Source organism: Atractosteus spatula, chromosome 16 (assembly GCF_055471065.1).
Source record: "Atractosteus spatula isolate fAtrSpa1 chromosome 16, fAtrSpa1.hap1, whole genome shotgun sequence".
NCBI classification, from domain to species: domain Eukaryota; kingdom Metazoa; phylum Chordata; class Actinopteri; order Semionotiformes; family Lepisosteidae; genus Atractosteus; species Atractosteus spatula.
Genome location: NC_142721.1, coordinates 11,378,525 through 11,399,069, shown reverse-complemented (window position 1 = coordinate 11,399,069; position 20,545 = coordinate 11,378,525). Strand labels below are relative to the sequence as shown.

At 35.6% G+C, this 20,545-nt stretch overlaps 1 protein-coding gene across 1 annotated transcript in view; it reads left to right on the top strand.

Moving 5' to 3' along the window:
* Positions 1 to 19,962, top strand: part of LOC148819565 (transmembrane protein 263) — a 63,790-nt gene extending 43,828 nt beyond the window's left edge. Inside the window, exon 3 of the mRNA XM_088934838.1 lies at positions 17,386 to 19,962. Within this exon, the coding sequence (XP_088790964.1) occupies positions 17,386 to 17,672 (287 nt within the window). The 3' untranslated portion in view covers positions 17,673 to 19,962. The remainder of the gene's footprint in view (positions 1 to 17,385) is intronic.
* The last annotated feature ends 583 nt before the right edge of the window (positions 19,963 to 20,545 follow it).

Below are 20,545 nucleotides of genomic sequence, written 5' to 3'. Positions count from 1 at the left end.
ACAATTCCTTGCATGATTGGGTCATGAAAGTATTGTCTTCTGCACTTTTAGTGTTTGTAATTCATTCCACGTTGTATTTTACCAAATGCAAATGCCCTCAGAGAACAATGATTTATTCTTGGCTATTTTTCTTTTTTTAAAAGAATGCAGCTGTGCAGAGAATGTCTGCATAGCCTAGAGTTAGAGCTGTCATACAAGCCCAGATTATGATGTATTTCTTAAAGGTATAAAATATACTTTTGGAAATGCAGGAAGATAATTTAATCTTCTGGGGCTTTGTTCTTCAGAGTAGTTATTTCACTACAGGTGAGATTGCTTGTAACATCTGTAAGAACTTTTCAAAATAGCTGATTCACTACTTTTGTTAGCAAACCAAGTATTTAAAGTTTTTTGTATATTCATTTTATCTTCAGACTGATCTGTCTTCTGTGTCACTTATTGCTAGTTGTATGCACAGTATATTCTGGAAGGGCATTCACTGTTAGTTTTGAGGAGCTCTTTCTTGTGTTTTAAATTATTTAATTTGGGAAAACACTGATGGTCATATGCTGTCATTATCACAATTAATTCTTACAGGTGTTCGCTAGAATCACACATTTATCCAAATTGTATAAATTGTGGGGGGAAAAGTGCAAAAAAATTGTCTCACTTAGTGACCAATGGAAATGCAATTTGTTTCACCTTGATTTATACTTTTGTACTAAATATGAATAATACCTTTACTTGTATTTCTTAGACATAAATTACAGAATTCAGATATGACTATAACTCTTTTTGCTTATACTGTACATCTATGGTTAATGTGGGAGCTATTTCAGCAAAAATCCATTGCACCTTATAAAAGGGCCTTTTAAAAACCTTTGTTGCTTTAAGTTATTCATTTTCTGCTGTTGAATAATACAGTATCTAATGTACTTCGCCTACACAGGTATGTATCAATCCTTTAGATTTTGAACAATTTAGAAAGAAATGCTATGACTCAACTCTTCCCAGATCCAGGATTTCATGTGTTAAAATAATTTGTTCTGAAAATATGCAATTTCCAACTGTGAAGTACCAGCGAATTTAATTTAGTAGAATAACATTCAGTTAGGTTTAAAGCTGGAACCTTTCCAATAGAGACCAAACATAGTCTTCTTTTGAATATTTATAACAAGAACAGTTTGGATTTTCATCGTTTCTGTGTTCTCTGTCAAAACGTCAATGCTGTAACATAATTATTCTCAAATTTATTCACCTTTGTGTACAGGGAGAGTGCATCACTAGAATGTCATTGGAAAAGGAAAAAAAGAGTGAGTTTAGCTTAAGAACCTAAATCTTTTAATTCCCTTTGCAATGTCGAAAATGACAAATTACTAGGAAATATTTAAAGTATGTTTTCTAATTATGAAGCAGATTTTTTGCAAGTGGGAAACTTTCTTCCCCTGATATTGTCAAAGGTGATAAGTGGAGGATGTCTAAATATCCCAGACTCTTAACAGAAGTAAATTATTGGAGCTTAGTGAAGACATTCTGTGTGGGATGAATCTTCCTAATTGTGTTCTAAATACACTTCTGAGAACACTGCGTTTTAGTAATATGCAACATTGTTTTCCCATCAGGGAGCTGTAAAATATTTAAGGCTTTCTACCCACCACAGAACAGTTTCACAGGGAATGAAAAATACTTTTTTTAACATGATGTGTGGGTGTTCATGTGTAAAAGTGTTTGGCTAAACAATCAGATAAAAAGCAATAAGAAAGTAGAAAACTTTGGGTGTTTGCCTTTGCACTCTAGAGCTCTTTAGTGTTCAAAGTTGCTAAACATCCGTCCCTTATTTTGGTCTTTGCTGATAAGGCATCCTTCTAATCTGTGCCTGATTACTTTCATATACATATTTGAATTCTATTAGAAATGCTTACAAGGAAGTCTCCTGTGTAAAATTAATTCCACAGTTGTCTATTGCTGATGAATGTGCAGGCTTCTTTTGTTGTGATGTGCTAACCAGATTTTAACCCACTGCTTTCTTTGAAAACTAGAGACATACACAGAGTCGTACTCTGAGTGTGGCACACTTTGCCTGGGCTCGTTGTTAAGAAGCCAGTATTGAGAGAGTAGGACAGGAAGCAATAACAAAAATCCAACATCTTACTGTCGGTGCTCATGTGAAGGACCATATACTGAGTGGACAAAAAGAGAAATTCCTGTTATTTTAAAAAAGCTGCAGTGTAGTTAACCCTTTTACATCGAAGAATTCTAGCGGTAGTTTTTCATGTTTACTTCTCTTTCTTCACAGATCAACTGTTTTATATAATGTAATTGACCTATTTACCTCCACATTTGTTTTTTCAATTAAACAATTTACATCCTGGTGCTTTTGTCTACAACATTAATATTCCCGTACTTTGATGTTGCAGTTTTACATGAATAAATGAATGCAATTACATTTATTATTCCATTTGACAATGCAGTGTATTGGTGGGGGGGGGGGGTGTTCTGCATACAACGCATCAGGAGAAACTTTTAACTGCTGCTTAAGAATGGCAGTTCCCTCGTCTATGAAATATTTTAACTGTAATGAATATATTTAAAAGAATATCTTAACCTTTTCTCTTGATCCTTGAAATGTCATTGTTCTACAGCTTATATCAAAGAAAAATGACATTTACTTGTGACTGTGGAATAAGATTGACCTTTTGAAGATTCTTGGTGGATAAAGTGCAACTGAAGAGTATTTCTTATGAGATCCTCAGCGGTCTTCTTGAACACATGTGGAGGATAAAATAGAAGTGAGGATTTATTTATATAAGCATGAATACAATGGGTTTTCATTCAGTATTTCTACAGTCCTATATGCTGCCCAGTTGCCTACAGAACAATTGCACATTACAATTTCAAGCTTTTCGTGTTAATCCCTATTTTTGAACACGGAATTCTGATTAGAGTTAGAGAGTAGAGGGTTATAGGGTAGTATTTATTATTAAACCCATGTGTGGACAGAACTTACATATACTGTACAGTAGCTGTATGGTTTGAAGGTCTTACAATTGACTGAATAATTACATTAGTACATTAGCTTCACCACACTTGAATGATATGCCACCTGCATAAAATATGTGGCAAAGAATGGAAAAGCTAAAGTGCTATAGCTTGTTGAAATGCGATAATACAGCAGAAGAGCAGTGATTGTCATTCTGTTTCTCCTCCAGAGAATAATCTTTTACACACGGTTTGAAATTTTTAAGGTGCTTGTAAATTCAAATCCCAATTGTGTTTTAGAGCTTGTCATATTTTTCATCTCCATCTGTTACCAGAAAAAAAAACTTTTACTGTTAAGAAATATAGATTGGTTTTTGTTTGCAATTTTTTAGCTTTTTTTTTAAAACCATCCCTTTTTGAAGTAAACATCAGAGCAGATATCTGACACATGCATGGAACAGTAGTCAGTTGTCAAAAGAAATGATGTATGTAAGGATATTGTTTTCCTTCCTCATCCAGTGAGCAACTACCTAAGTCATTCAAATTCCTTGTGAAAAACTCGACTCTGAGCTAACCAGGCTTGACTGACAATTTCTGGGACCATGAAGGGGGCTTGGGGCTCAATTCTACGGAGAACTGAACCACTGTTATTGAAATTTTCATTTTGCTTCACGCTTCAGGGTAATACAGCTCAAGACTGACTCAGTGACCCTCTCGCACAAACCAGGAGGCTCTAATTGCATTAATGATTTTTTTTTAATATGCTAGCTGCATCTTAATGAGAAACAATAGAGATGAAAGGGTTGCATTTCTCTTGTGTGCTACTAGCTAAACTGGAATTTGGGCAAAAGCTGTGCTAGGGATGTGAAACGAGAGACAGTGATTTGAAAACCAGGATTCACTTACAGCTTCCTCCATCATGCTATGCCTCACTGACATATGCAGTTCAGTAAAAGACAAGCAATGAGTAACTATTGTTCTGTACATACAGTACAAATTTTCTGTGATAAGTTCATGCTGACAAACGGGTAATTGTTTTTTTTGACATTCAAATCTATCTCCTGCTGTTATGATCACTATGTGTGGGTATAGTTATGTTGTTAAACTCCAGGCTGTAATTTCATATCCAGTTTATTAAATAGCCAATCTAATTTTATTCAATGAATCTAAATTTCAGTATGTTATAGAGGATCAAAGTGTTCAGAAACTGATTGATCCCAGCATATAATGTTAATGCCATTAAATACAACTACAAAAGCATTAATTGTAGTACTTGCAGGTTTGCTTTCACAGAAATAAAAATTGCACTGTTAGTGTTTCACAGCTGCTCATTTTATTTGGCCTGTCTGAAATTAGCAAGGGCTTCCCTCACATCCCTCATATGGCTTCATTGTAAGAGTAGGATCCTGTTGGTGTCTTCGCTGAAAACAGCCATCAATGGATGCCTTAATGCATCTTCTTAATGAATGTAATTGCTGTCGTTACTGTAGATATTACTCTTGCCCAATTGAAGAAAGCGCCTCAGATGATTCAGAAGGCATTGAGCAAGACGGTGGGAGTTAATTGATTGCATCCTGTTTGTACATATCTCAGTCACCTTTTGTCCTCCGGAAAGCAGGCCTGTATTCAGCAGAGACTCATTTCACCTGTTAGCAGTACAGGCACGGAGATGTTCTGTCAGACTCTTTGGTCACATAGCTGAAGTCAGGAGCTATTACAGTTGACTTATGAGCCAGGCCTACACCACAAACATTTGTTTGTGCTCGTTGCAATTACACTTTCGCCAGCTCCGTGGGGAGGCTCTCCTCCAGAGTCTCTCTGCTCAGACCTTCCTGGAGAGGCAGCAGAAATTCATTGATAAATGTTATAGCAGTGGAGCAGAAAATCATCTACTTTATGTTTTTATTTTGATGTATTGTGAGAATGCTATCCAGTGATAGCGGTGGCAAAATTACATATGGTGCTCTGCAATCATTTCTCGTTTTCCCCACTGTCTCCTCTCAGGAAAGACAGCGGCTTTGGGAGGGCATGCAAACTCTAAGCATGTATCATTAGTTTTAGAAAATGCTCAGCACCTATCCCAAAAAATTTCTTCTTCTCAGTGAGGAGCCCAGGTTGGATTCTCTTCTGTTACAGCAGAAGAGCCGTTGCTGTCCTGTGAGTTCTGCCATTTTATAATGTGATAGGGATTGTGCATCATTGGTAATCTCTCTGAACTTTTAACACAGTTATGTATTTATTGATGTATGTCTCTCTTTCTATACATGTTTTCTTAATACATGATGTTAGACATTATGAAAATCCCTGTAATAGTAAAACAAAATATAGATGTAATAACATTTACAACGAAGGAAATCATTCAAGATGCAGTATGTAGCTAACTGGGACGTGAATCAAATGTGTTTCTTTCTGAACAAGCTTTAACTGCTTTTGACACAGGCACATAAATAATGTGCGCTCATCCTATACCATGTAAAATTTCAGATTTGCTTGTGTAATATTCTAGTCATTTTCTCCCCTTTTTTAAGTTCATAACCCTGTGTGCAAAAAAAAAATAATAGGCCATGTACTTCAATCCAGGCTTTGACACTTGATGCTGCTAAAGAGAGGAGCAGTCTCATTTGCTAGAATCTGGTGAGAAAGGGGCCTTGTTAAATTGTAGCACCACTCTAAAGCGAAGCTATTGTGTGAAAAATGGGTAATTACCACCTTCCCAGACTTTCTCACAGAAAATTGCACAGTGGAGATATTGTATAGCAGAGTGCTCTTGGAAGAGCAAGAGTCGTCACCTGACCATTCTGCTTTTTTAATGATCGCTTCAATAATTAAGAAAAGGAGTGAGACCCAGTTGGATTTGAATTGTTAAACAGGATCTGCAGGATGTCTTCCGTGTCTTGCTCTATTTGTCTGCTGTCAGAAAGATGCATTGCACAGCAGCAGAGATAACAAATGGGTATGTCATGCTGCTCTGCAGGTGCCATGCTTATGATGTACAGTACAGACAAAGGCAGGAACTTGATGATGAACATGGACAGTGATAAACCATTCATACAATGGGGACAATCTCTTTAGCATTATGGTCATGTAATTTACATAAAAAAGCTGTGGTGTTGTCTCCATGTTGACATATTGTGATGATTTTAAGTGTTTTGTTACACTTTACTCCCCTTTGTTTTTTAACTGTCCCCTGTTGCCTCATAACTGTAATGTTTTTTAATGATTTTTAATAAAGACAACAATTAATAAAGCCTATAATTGTGTTAACAGTGTGGAGTAGCATTCAGGTCTGGAGGGTCCCGGGTTCAAGTCTTGAGTAGGATAGTATTGTCATACTCTTGAGCAACATACTTCCCCCAGATTTCTCCAGTAAATACCCTTCTTTGTAAATTAGATTTCTCTACTTTGTAAATGAGAAGTTGTCCTAAACAGATGTACTGTATTTAAAAAAAAATATTTTAAAAAATGAGTCCACATAACTATACAGTCTATGTGATTTATTAAATAATCAAGCGGGAAAACTGCTTCAGTCTCAGCGGTATTGCCAGTGGCTTATACTGAAAATTGTTGAAGGTAAAATTGTACATCTTGTTTACAATATAAATTTAATTTACGAAACGGTGAGCTCTCTAATGCAGCATAAGAGACAGGCTGTAGCTGTGAGACTGGCATCAATACATAAATTTCATTCAGGAAAAATATCTTGCAGTTGGCTGTAAATAGTCATCTTGGAGGGAATTTGTGGCTTGCTTTATGGGTAGTATAGATGATTCAGACACACATACACAATGACCACCTTAGGAAGAGCTGATTTCTTTTATTAATTAAGAAATATTTTAGGGGAGGCATCAAGTGTTATTTTATTACCAAAACCCATTTAAAAATATCATTATTGTGGACCATTTAGGCATTAATAATCTTAACATGCATGGGGATGAACCAGTATTTCACGTTACATTTTAATTAAGTGATCTTTTTTTTTTCAATGGGAGTCAGATTACAGACACATAGTTTAAAAGAATACATGTGAGGTAACTCTGCAATTGTGTTAATCGTAGGTTGTGTTTTATGTGTCGTAATGTTTATGTACTTTATGGATTTTTTTAAATTACTGCATGTTTAGGAATGCATATTTATTTAAAGTACAGTATACTGTATACTGTACATTAAATGCGTTGGTTGTCTACAGTGTAAATAGTCTAATAATCAGTATTCCTGCTCTTCATGACTTTCCATTTTCCCCAATTCTCTTATGCTCATATTCTTTTTAATACGAGGGTATTCTTTTATGCCTTTTTATTAAATATTTTGTTAGTTTTAAAAAGCTGAAATGTTGTTTTTCTTGCTCAATCAACTCGAAGCTTCAGGTACATTATGTTGCTTATTATTTTGGCCCTGTTTTAGAATCTCCCAGTAAAGACTATGTAAGTGCTCTAGTAGCAATCAAAGGAGATCCATGCATGACCTTTCTAAAAAAGGCCATTGGTGTTTCATTTTATCAGTGCCTGACTTTGTGTGAAATCACATCCTATTAAACCCTTATAAAGACTGCAAAATGGTGATGCAGAGGTGCTTGTATTATAACTTAGGTACATTGTGCAGTGGTTTAACAAAACATTTCTTAACTTCACTGAAGATATTTCATTTCAGATTTCTTGACTGCATTAAGAGCTTATTATGAGTAATCGTAGTGGTATTAGATTTCAAATTAATGATTAATTAGCAAAACTGAATTGAAAACAGACTTATTAGAAGATTGTTATCCTTGGTTATCCTGTTTTCTCATTAATGTTCCCATAAGGTGTAGATTGCTGCTGTCTAAAAATATACTTATTTGTCAAATACAAGAAAAACAAAAAACGATTAGTATCACCTTTTATAAATGAAAATGCACTATGAAAAGCCACTTATTCGCATTACAGTACTCCCATAAAAATGAATATCTTCAGCTCTCTGCTCAATTTTCCTAAGAAAGATAGATGTAAAATATATGGGATGGTACTTTTTTTTTTTGCTTCATCAGCATACAATAAGCCCAGTCTTTAAATGTTTGCCCTGCAGTTACCAGTGGAAGTTTTAATTTATTTGTAACCTCATTCTTTGGGATTCAGCGGGGACTTTGTGCTAGTTTGAAGATTAGAGCCTCAGAAGCTTGGCTGGAAATGATCACAGTGTAATATCCTAATGACCCTAGCAGGCATTTTATTTTGGGGTGTGTAATTGTATTGCATTGTATTCTCATTAATCTTTAGTGCTTAACACTTCACAAGGAACGTGAAATTTGGACAGAAAATGCCTTATATACTGTAAGTTTACCGCATTATACATTACCCTGCTCTGATTTTATTTAGTATATGTTTAGAGTGCTATGGTAAAACAAACAAGTCCATAACAAAGCACAGTAAACCTGATACAAGTGTGGTTACACTTGCATGGGTGTATAAGACTGTAAACATGCCTTAAAAATCTTTCACAAGGTATTCACATCTCATTTAAACAGTGTAACGAAGGTTTGATTGTCCCAGATTCGGAATGTTTTTTAAAAATGTATATAGAAGCATTATTTCTTGAAAACTCTCCTTGTACAGTACACCTGCCTATCAGTCAGTGCTTCACATCACCTAATGATTGCCTTGATCTGGAGATGGAAATGCAAAATGGCCACACAGCAGGTGTTCTTTCATAATTGCCCAACCTGTGAATCCGAAACATGGCAGAAGAGAAATAAATCATGGAAACTTAAGAACGTTAGTGATGCACAGCGATATCACATAAACTTAATGTTTCTTTTTAATGTTCTTGCTGAAATGTATAAGTGACATTTAGGTTTCAAGAGTATACTGAAAAATGGCTTTAACTATAAGACAGTTGACTATAGTACAACTTGTGTTTTACTGACCAAGCCTCATACTGTGTAGTAGCCTGTCATAGTCATGGCAGTTAATTCAACCTGAACAAGTCGTCAGCCTGTTACAGCCATCTGTATTGCCAGGTTTTGATTTCCACAGAGCTGAAAAAAAATATCTTGGCTGTATTTGCAGCAGCATTGATTGGGTACAGTATTTATTTACTGCCATCTCTGGAATTTTCCACAGAAAGCAAGCAGTGTGTGCTTTATGATTTTTTGGAATTCTTCAGGATACGTTATTTTTAGCCACTGCCCCCACCAATAAAATCAAGCTGAAAATAGATGGATATTATTTTTAAAAATAGTCCAGCTTAACCAATTTGAAGCCTCTAGCAGGCATGTAGCATGTATAATGCAAATAGAGAGCTGAAAGTCCATCAGCTAACATTTTTGTCTTACTATACAAAGTGGATGTACTATGAAAACCAGTTTAATTTTAGAGTGAAAAAAGTTTCGGTCTTTAACCTTTTGTGAGATCAATATAACACAAAGATTGTCCTGACAGGACATTAACAAGATCTGACAACAGGTTCGGCTGGGATTTTCACCACAGGCATATGAAGAACATTAGCTCATTAATGTCTCTTTCTTTTTTCCATCTTCAATCTTCAGGGATCTTCAAGTTCTATTTTAATTATTTGTGGATGGCCTAGCATGGTCTGCCTACCTATCACAGTCCTTATACAGTACATAGTATCTATACTTTATTCCACTGTATGGAAGCTATATTAGGTTTTATCTGCAACATTTAGACACAGTTGACTACAGTATATTCTACAGTCTAATACACTACAGATTTCACAATTAGAAGGTGAAAAAGACAGCAACATGACACTAATTTAGGTAGTACTTAATTTCAAAATATAGCCTAATTTGGAATTTTGAATATTTTATCACTGGGCTGTTTTAATCACTTATTTTTCAATCGAAGTTAATTGAAGCTGACTACAATTCAACAGCTGCAAACCTTTTTACCAAATAGTAGCAGAGAAAACCATTGTGATCTAAAGCAAAATATCAGCTTTGATTTTTATTTCATTGCATATCCAGGCTTGATCATTGTAATGCCTTTACAGTAGGAGGTAAAATATATCTGAATTATTTTTGCAAAAAAAAAATGCATAAAGCAAAAATCCGTGGACTAAACTCCCATAAGAATACCACATTTTTTCAAAGCAAAATTCCTTCTCTACATCTGCAAACCTGTGATTGCAGAATGTAATTTTTGGATGTAATATGCCTTCTGGAGATTATTTTTAGCGATTTTAATCTAGAAACTGTCAGCATTTTATCAGCAGCGTCAGTAGCTGATTTCAGAACATTTCATGAAGTTCAGCAGGTAGAATTAGATTCTGTAAGGGTGTATATCCCTTCTGCAAAAACCCTATACCAGTATTTTTTCCAAGTTCTGTTTCTGGTAATACTGTAGTTTAGAAATGACCCACAGTCAATTTCCTCTGTATCTTTGAGGCAGCCTCAATCTGTTTTACTTTAGCAGTAAACCAGTTTCTCATTGTAGGATTCCAATTAATAATACTTTCTGTTTATAAGCAAATTTCAATAACTCAAAGCACTACAGGGCACATGTAATAGATGTAACAAATGTATAGAGAGAGGAAAACAATTGGAGTAAAAATACTGTACATGAGACCTTGCTTGTAGCACAGCCTGTATGTTTTCTTCTATTAAAAAAGGTTGATAAAGTAGTGTAATTAGAAACATCTAAAATGCATAACAAGCCACCTTTATTGTCCTTAACCTTTAAAACAAAAAAGGGTGTGGCATTTATGTTGACAATTAACTATGCATAAAAATATTAATCCACAAGATATTTAGTTTTGACATTGTTGTGTTACATAGAAATGGCTGTAACACATCATACATCCATGTGTAAGTATACGAATATAACAGGACAGGTTTCACTTTCGTTCATAAACAGTTCCTGAAATCAGTAATAGTCTGCAAGTATTATTTGAAATGGCACCTGCTGTATATTTTCACATATCTAATGACAAATGACTTTGGCTGCCAAAATCTGTTTAAAAAGACCCCTTTCCATTACTCAAGCCTGTTCCTGACCTAGCTGCTAAGATGATTTAACTTCCAAAGAGAATTTAGGGGTATTTAAGATGTATGTTTGTGACATGATGTACTGTAAGTGAAAACAACACACCAATTCACTGAAGAAAATGGGGAAGTCTGATCAGATCACAACTGAGTGAATGCCCCAGGGACTAGTTGCTCGTTTGTAGAATGTCAAATTGTCTCCCTAACCAATATGTTAGTATTTCAGTGATTGGTTTTAGTTGAAATTATAACAGTGGTAACATGCTTACTACCATGGTGTCTGTTTTAAAAAAATGAAACACTGTAGACATGAATGCCATTTGAAGGAAAAGCAAAATAGACTACCATTCCTAAACGTATAATATAAACAGATCATATTCAGAAACAGAAATTAAAAGCTCAGAAAGATGTTTTACTGTTTTAACTTTCAGATTTAAAGGTCTTGGACAAGGGTGAGATACTCATACATTTGCCTGAAGTGTCCTGCTATATTGATTCTTTTCATTTGCAGAAATCAATCTCAATTTCCACAGGATAAAATCAGATATACCATTATGCTTTTTTGTCTCCAGCAAAAAAAAACATGACATGGGACAGACCAGGACTGTAGCTGTTAAAGCTATGGGTGTTACCCAGTGGACCTGAGGAACTGGGTGAAAGAGAACTAGCCCCGTCATTGAAGTACAAAGCCCCACCCAGTTCAGTGCCTCTTACCATTCTGTCCATTTTTTTTTAGAGTTTTTACAAGCACTGTACCAAAATTCTTTGCAAAGATACATTTTGTATATTTTTACTTTTCACTCTTTAGAATACTTTATTCCTTTGGCGGTATTGTACAAAAGCAAAAAAAAATCTTTCTTATTTCAGAATTTTGCATTTCTTAAATGGAGCACTTTGATTATTCCTAAAGCTGGTGCTCATTGATTCAGGCACACTGTACTGCTCTTATTGGAGGTGTAACAGTATGATGAGATTGTATGGTGTCTGTCCTTTACTACGAAGGTTCTGTATTCCACGCAATTATCTATACTACTTTAATTCTTGAAATATTAGGGTTGATGGTTACTTTATAGAAACTCAATCTTCATTGCAGGTAAACCTATAGAACCTTTTATACATTTGAGACCTGTTGTATTGATTGAGAGGAAGTAAATCCTTATGGCAGATGGCTCACTCTTATAACAGTTTCTGAAGCTCTAACAGCAAAAAAGTAGCATTACCAACTACATAATACATTTCAGGAATCCTCATTAATTGCTGTGAAGCACTCAAAGAGATTTAAAAATTTTAATGCAGTACCGTGAAGAAATCACTTCACAAAGTGATTAGTATATTAGGATTTTGTAAATTTATCACAGACAACTGAAAGACTTAGCAACAAGATTTTATACATGGAAGGTCAGAAAACAGTTTCCTCAAGCAATATTTTTTTTATATTCAGTCCTACAGAATTTTATGTTAAAATGTCCAAAAGTTCTACGATCGTGATCATGACAACAGACAATTCCTGTAGCTTGTATTGTGCTCAACCTTAATAATAATATGATAATGCCGATCAGTATTTTGATTCAGCATCAGGAATTTTGAGCAGCTAATCAAGAATGTATACATTTAACTCCAAAGCTTTTACTGTAATTGTTTTATTTACCAGGACCGCTTCTGTGAAAGATGGTTGTCTGCACTCATGCTTGGTACATGTACCCTCTCCCTCTGTAAAAACACTTCTGTATACATTGATCAAAAATCTTTACTGGGTTCTGGATGAACCAAAATATTTTTTCTCTGCATTTCTTCAAGTTTCTTAGAAAATCAGGAAATGTATAGTAATCCAATACTTTAAAAATTCAGAAATATATCCATCTATCCATCCATTTTCTAACCACTTCAATGGTGAATCCAATACAGAGTTATGGGATTTAGAAATAATATACAGTATGCTATCAAGATGCAAATTTATATGTACCCCACAGCTGTTTATGCTCTGACTGCACAGCACCAATTGCACCCAGCTTTGAACTTAACAGGAGGCTGTATGACTTTTTTTACAAAATAGATGGTGAAATCAAAAGTAAAATACTTTGTGTTTCCTTTTTTCATTCATTTTGGGATAAAGGGTGGTACGATGGCGCACTGCGGTACTGGAGCCTTGGGGTCCAGAACAATCTGCTTGGATTGTGTATGTTCTCCCTGTGTTTGTGTGGGTTTCCTTCAGGTGCTTCACTTTCCTCTCATGGCTTCTGGGAAAATTGGCCGTGTGTGCCCGGTGTGTGCCCTGTAATGGACTGGTGTTCCATTCAAGGTGCATCTGCTTTGCATCCGTTGTTTGTCAAGATAGGCTCCAGCTCCCCTGTGACCCACAATTGGAAGAAGTGGATAGAAAATGGATGGATGGATTTTGGCATAAAGCCTGCTTAAACTCAACTATTAAAATACTTATTACATATTTTTCAGCCAATATAATACTACCTACAGTAGATAACTTCAGCCTTTTCTTACATTACTGTCCCTTCATTATGCATGATCTCCATTTACATAACTTGCAAAGCTTTAAGAAACAGTACATTTAAAAAATTAAAGGGATAGTTGAAGATAAAAATATTTAAATCACAGAGAAGCAATTGTTCCACTAATCCTTCACATTCCTCAGTATTCATGCTTCGAAAAACACCGTCTCAACATTTAACAGTTATGGAACACTACAGTAGTTTTACTATTACTATTAGTAGTTATATTATAGTTATGATTTTATTTTTCATTTTTAGGCTACTAAAAGTGATTATTAGAGAGCAAATTACATATGCATGATATGTCTCTGAGCCCACAGAGTGCAGTCTGCATGCTGAATGCTTTCCAACTAAGTCTACATTGTATAATGCAATTCTGAGAAGCACTGACATTTAAAGCAATATTTCAATGCAGTTTGTATTGGATTATTCTTTAAAACAAACAAATGGCCATGTGTCAAGGTATATTTGCCATTTTTATTGTAATGAATAAAATACTTCGAAGTAAACTTATGTTACAAAATCAATCCCCCTCTCTAACACAGAAACTGTCCAATATACTGTATATAGTGGAACACACTGGGCAGGGTTGGGTTGTGTGTCTGGACCTCATTTGAAAGGGGGGTGCAATACTTTAATGCACAGAAACCCAAACTATGAGAAACAAATTCCAGAGTAATCTGACACTTTTTGTAACACCAGTAAGACAAAAATGCTTAAAATAAAACTGAAATCCATCTTTAGAAAACAAGGATTTATTAAAGCCCAAGTTTGGGCCAAGGTCTAGTTCAGATTCCTTTCTAAACAAAGGTAGAAGTCCCAAAAGAGCTCCAGCTGCTTTCTTTAAACACCTTAATTAAGTGACCTTGTCACTGTCACTCTCCTTCCAACAGTCCAAACACGCATAGCTCTGCCTTTGATAAGTGGCCTTTTACACCTGTACTGATTGCTACTGCCCAGGTGTGTCTATTTGACTGGGGTTTGTTTCCTCTTTGGGGCCGACACAGGATTTTGTGACTTGTACTTCTTAAATTTTACTTTTCCAGAATGATTTTTGATCACAGAGAGGTATTTGTGAATTGTGAAATATTACACCCATTAATTCATGCAGTGTTTTTATTCACAAAACATGGATAAAGGAGGTGTTTAATTAGCTTATGAAAATGCTCAGAAAAGCATATGTTCACAGTTTCTCAGTGGTGCAGTAAAGGAAAGGCTTCTTTTGAGCACTTGTTTATAACATTGCATCATGAAAGATTAGAAAGATTAAAGACAAAATGTGTAACAAGAATAAGCAGTGATATATACATCTTCTCTCGGGATAGTTTCTCAATGCTTTGTTGTGTCAAAAACAATTTCAGCATCCATCCTCCTCAACTAGGATTGAGGATTGATTTGCATGGAAGGCTTCCTCTGGATTTTCCTTAATGTATAATAATTAACTTTGCATTACATCACAATTTACTACTGATAAATACTGTGCAACCTGAAACTTAAGTGTACTGTCATGCTTGGACTGACCACTTATTTTCACTTAGACACATTCAAAGAAATAGTGGACCTGAAAGGCCTTGAGCTACTCCAATGCACAAAATGTAGGAAACATCATTATCCTTCATACTTTTAAAGGTTTTTCTTAGGTGAATGTAGCATTGTATACCAGCACTTTTACTTTTTGCAATTGGATTAACATGCTGTATTTTACTGCAGTAACCCATGGAAATACCATGAGATAACATGACAAGATAACTCTAAGAAATATTTCTTGCGGTACACAATGAACGTATGTTAAAGCCCTAATGACCATGGGACAAACAAGGCAAACGTGCAAGACTGCTCTGATAAATGCATCAGGGTGAATGCTTATAAAATGAAGTCTTCTCCTTTTCTTCATGTATCCTGTCTGCTGTGCATTCCCTGTTGCTCTGGAACCTAGTTTTCAATGCTTTCTGCTGGAATGTGGAAATATGTTGGCCTTGTTCCTTTTTATCTCACTTATGCTAATGGTTTTGTTGTGACTAAAGTGAAAAACTTCAGAAAATTCAAGTCCAGGTCGTCTGCATATTGTATCAGTCTTATTAAGTCTCCTTAAATTTACTTAGCACCAGTTATTGGCACATGTACCCTTCACCTGCTATTATTGGTTTTATTTCAAACTTTTCCAAAGTGCTCAGTTTAATATATTAATTGTGGATGTTCTCGTTTACTCACATGTGTACTGATATTAATGTCTTTGCAAGTGAATTCTTCAAATCCGTGAACAAATGCAAGGAAATGTGATGTTGTCACCACAATGGGATGCCAAGAATGGCAGGAGAAAAAATGTACAATGTCACATTATGTGATTTATTGCTGACCAGTGGTTTATCCTACCACGTACTGTAGAGTTTTAGAGATGGGGAGAAGGATCTGGGAGCATATAGTGTATAGTGAACTACTGTTCTTTACCACCTGACATCAGTGGGTTTACTGGTATAGCAATGTCTTGTCTCCAGCTGTGTCTTTAAACAGTGACTGGTTTGCCAGTGCTTGGCTTTGTGATCTAGGAGGGATATTTCTGCTCACATGTGGCTGATATTGGGAAGTTAGATGTAAGCAAGCAGCTGAAGGAAAGATGGGGAAAAAAAGCCTCTTCTTAAGTCTAAAGCAAATCTCACTTGGATTAAAAAGCACAGACTCATTCGTAAGAGTTGCTTTGTGTGAACTACTTTTAAAGAACACAGATGGTGTTTTGATGGAAAAAAACATTAGCAGAACACAACTACCAATAAGTATTAGAATATCAGCCATACAAATATTTATTGTTGGCGCTGGGTATTTTTTTAGCATCAAGAATCCTTTAACTAAGAAATGTATTTATGTACATTTCAGATGTGTAGATTGTTTTTTTTCAAGCCTGCATTCTGTTGAGTTGATCATTCATTTAATTATCATGTACAGTACATATTATTTTTAGATTCAGAGTGATAGATGCAAAATTAATTGAAAAGTTTAAGGCACAACCCAGAGATTCTACACGGAACCAAGGTTACTTTGAGCACTAGGGACCATGGTAAAGGTAACTGCAACAAGAATCTGTTTTAAAATGGAACCAGTACATTTGGATTAGAAGATGCCTTTTAATTGTGTTTTCTAAACTCAAGAGACAGTGCCTAAAACAGAAAGCATTACATATTCTCCAAGTCAGATTGTATTAAAAACATCTTTCTTCATCTCCTTCCACTTCCTTTTATGTTTTATTTCCTCATTGCTTTGAGCCATACGAATAATGTGCTTCATATATAATTCTTTGAATAGTTTGCGTTTAAAGTGAAAACTCTTCAAGGACTATAGTGTCTGCATTTTTAATTAAAATTATAAACCAGCAAGGATCTGAAAATAAAACAACTAAGATTTTATGATTTATAAAAGAAGTATAAGAAGTTATATAGAAGTATAAAATGCATAGTATCAAATCAAATGCATAGTGATGATATTCCTGTGATATAGAGAACATGTAAAGCATTTTGCAAAACTATTTTCTCTTGCAAATTAAGAAAGATTACATGTAGTTCTATTGTTTTATGCTGATAAACAGTATTAAGACAGTAGCTAAAACATGCTGTTATCAAGTAAATTCGAATTGCTTTGTGTGCAGAACATAATCTAAGAGGCACTTGAAAAGTGGTCGGTTTCATTTAGCACAGTACTATAACTTTAAATATGTTACCATGATCTGGGAGTACCCATGGTGATGAGATGCGATAATTATAGTCTCTGTTTGATAATTCCTCTTTGTGGCATAATAATTTAGTGGCATTCATAACTGTTTTAAAAGACATAATCCTGTCCTAAGCAGATTAACTATTGAATAAAATGTTGTCACAGGCTGGTCTGTGGCTCTCTCAGTTACCAGTACTAGAAAAATGTGTGCTGACTTTGTCTCATAGATACCTCGGTCTTGTTTTTCAGACTCTGACAAAGACCACCCCAAGGAGGAGGCTGGGGTGATCTGGAGAGTGACAGGGGGCCTTTTCAACATCACCAGGGGAGCTGTGGGCGCCACTCTTGGTGGCGTGGCATGGGTCGGTAGCAAAAGTCTGGCGCTCACCAAAACGGCCGTCACAAGTGTGCCTGCGGCTGGCGTCGGGTTGGTGAAGGGGAGCGTTTCCGTGGTAACGGGAGGCGTGGGAGCCGTGGGTTCTGCAATGGCCAACAAAGTTCCCTTCACACCAAAGAAAAAAGACAAGTCTGACTAGATTTTCCCTTTAATTCCAGTTTTTGCTTTTGTGTTTTTTCTTGGATTATGTCTTGGATATACCTGGTCACAGCTGAGCATTTGTCTGCTAGGGTACATGTTCATGGAGAAAGTGACCAGAAAAGATGTCCATTAGCCTCTTGCTTGCCCCTGCAGTACTTATGTGTATTGTTTAGAAAGTGAGGTGCGTTTTTTATTGCTTAAAAACATAGTGATACAGACAAGATAAATAAAAACATATATAGTTTACTGGGGGAATGGCCATACACTAGTCACATTTATTTTGTGAGAAAATATGCACTACTTTTCAAGACAAAAAATGGTCCTTTTCTGGCCTTATGATGCTGCAGTTATATTTTCAAGTGTTGCAGGCAATAAGTGGGATAATGCCTTTCATTTCCAACACACAAATATTAGTAGCCAGACCTTTCACCTTGGCTAGATGGCAGACCTGATACATGTTGCGCGATGTTGAACATACTGTAAGTGGTGTAGGTGCTGTAAAATCAGCACACAGACTTGCGTAAACAGCTCGGTAACATACTGTCGTTACAAGCTTAGAGAGTTTGACTTTTAAAATAAATTTTAAAAATCCAGATTCAAAGGTCTATTTAAAAGTACTTACTTTTCCCTGGGTTTTTAACTTTCATTTTAGAAAGCAATAAAGGCTTACTAGGCCAGAATTGTAAAGCACTGGTCACCTGCAAGGCTGAAATCAAAAAGACTTTGACATTTTCAAGTTCTGCTACCTTAAGTGATGAAATTTCTCTGTTCAGAACTGTTTTAGCTGACTTAATTATTGTATCGCTTTCTAACCCCCTCGCCTTTCCACTGTTCTGTTAAATCTTGTTTTGTGTGCTTTACTTGCGAGAAGGTGGAACAATCTGTTAATTCCGGAAACACTCCCCGTTTTCACAGCATGCTCCATCCAGCAACAATCAATGGGCCATTGTCCTAAAATTAGGACTTTGATATTAAATTCTACCTGTTGGTACAGTCAGCATAAGTAACAAAAATTGTGTGTTGATTTGTCCACTTGCATCCCCACTTCAGAAATCAAGCACGCAGGCGTGGTTTGGATTGGTTCAGAAGACAGACCTAATATAGCTGTCCTGCCTGGAATACTTTCTCATGGAAAGTGGATGATTCGGCAATAATAAGAACTTTTGCTTTGTTTCCAAGATTTGTCCTACAGTACCTACAGTATGTAATAGTAAAAAAGGACCAGGAAAAAAATCAACAATAATCCATAGGTAGGTTATGTAAAATAAAGGTATACTCGGTATCATATTCTCTGTCACAGATATGGAAATAGACGCTTATAGTCTACTATTTATTTTTTGAAACGGTTCAAAGATGACTTGCTAAATAAAATAAAAGATTATTTTCTGGATGTAAATCAGTTAGGATTGTATACATTTTAAAGGGGGTGCCTCATCCAGTATCACAGCTTTTTTGGGAAGAAAGCTAGAAACCCTTTCCAAAAAAGAAAAATCCCATTTTTATGCAAGCACTGCAGGGGTGAATCCTAGGCAGTCCCATGATAGTAATGAAAACATCAAGTTGCAAGGGCTGGGGATAAGTGGTTACATCATGCCCTAAACTTGCATAGACGTCTTTGCATAAATGTATTTTGATGTGCCTGTGTAGATTAGCTAAATACAGAGGTGTGCTGTATTTTTCAAGGGTAGAAAATAAAATTCAAAATCCATAAAGAACTAATTTCTTGAAACTCTGTACATTTCCTATGATGTAATGCATATTTCCAGTAGAACTGTTTTGCTCATATAAAGTTGTATTTCCTCTCTTCTAGCAATCCAGATGTATTCATTTTTCTATGTGTTTAAGAAAAATAACTTTTCAATTATTGTACCTAAGTGTTTGCTTATACAAGTCACTGTGAGCTTTCTTTACTGGCAGTTGAAATAACAAAGTACTGAATCTGCATGATAGTTATGTACATGAATACATTGCATGTTTCAGGGACTGTAACTAAGTGTATATGATGCAGTACATTTTTCCAAATTAATTCTTACCACTTGGTTATCTGTTTTTCACCTGTTCTTCACATAAGGTTCTTGTAGGAACTGGAGACTCTGTTACTGTAAATCAAAATTCTAAGACCAGTTAGATTTTGTCTATTATAGAACTATTTTTGCAAACTTGATGCTGTATTCTATAAAATCTATAAATAAATAAAGTAACTCTGTATTTTAATGTAGAAATCACAATGTTTTTTTTCCAAAAGTGTTCTCATTTCAGAGGGAGTGAATAAATTAGCAATTACTGTATTTGTGGCACATTTATTTTTATCTATGGTATTGTTATGTTATTTTTTCCTTTTTTAAAGCCAGAGACAAGTGATGAGTAATTATGGTGTAATCTGTACACACAAAAAAAAATCTCTTAAGAACAGTCTTGTCTAGGATAACTTTCCATTCAAGCCTTGCTGTTTGCGTGAAAAGACACCTGAACACAGCTTTGTGTCTAATTTTGAATTGCTCTTTATCTACCTTAATTTTCCCATTGACACGCCTCGTTTGTGACATTTGTTTTGGTCCCTTTTGAACAATTACTCAACACCTTGTTCATTCTTCTCCCCTCCCTTATTTTATTTCTTTTAGTACTGCTCTAAAGATAGCCCCTCTCTCTGGTTTCTTTAGATCTCTCCCCCTTACTGTTAACATCCCTCTCTGAGCCTTTTCTGTTCCTGCCCTGAATTCATTTATTCTTTTCTTTGTTCTGGCAAATCAGCTGGATTTACAGCTTGAATACTTCTGGGTTCCTTTATGTCCAGCTACTGCTAGGGATTCCTTCCTAATCACTGTTCCCATTGCATGCTGCAAGGAGCCCTGTGCGAATGGGTGGAGGCAG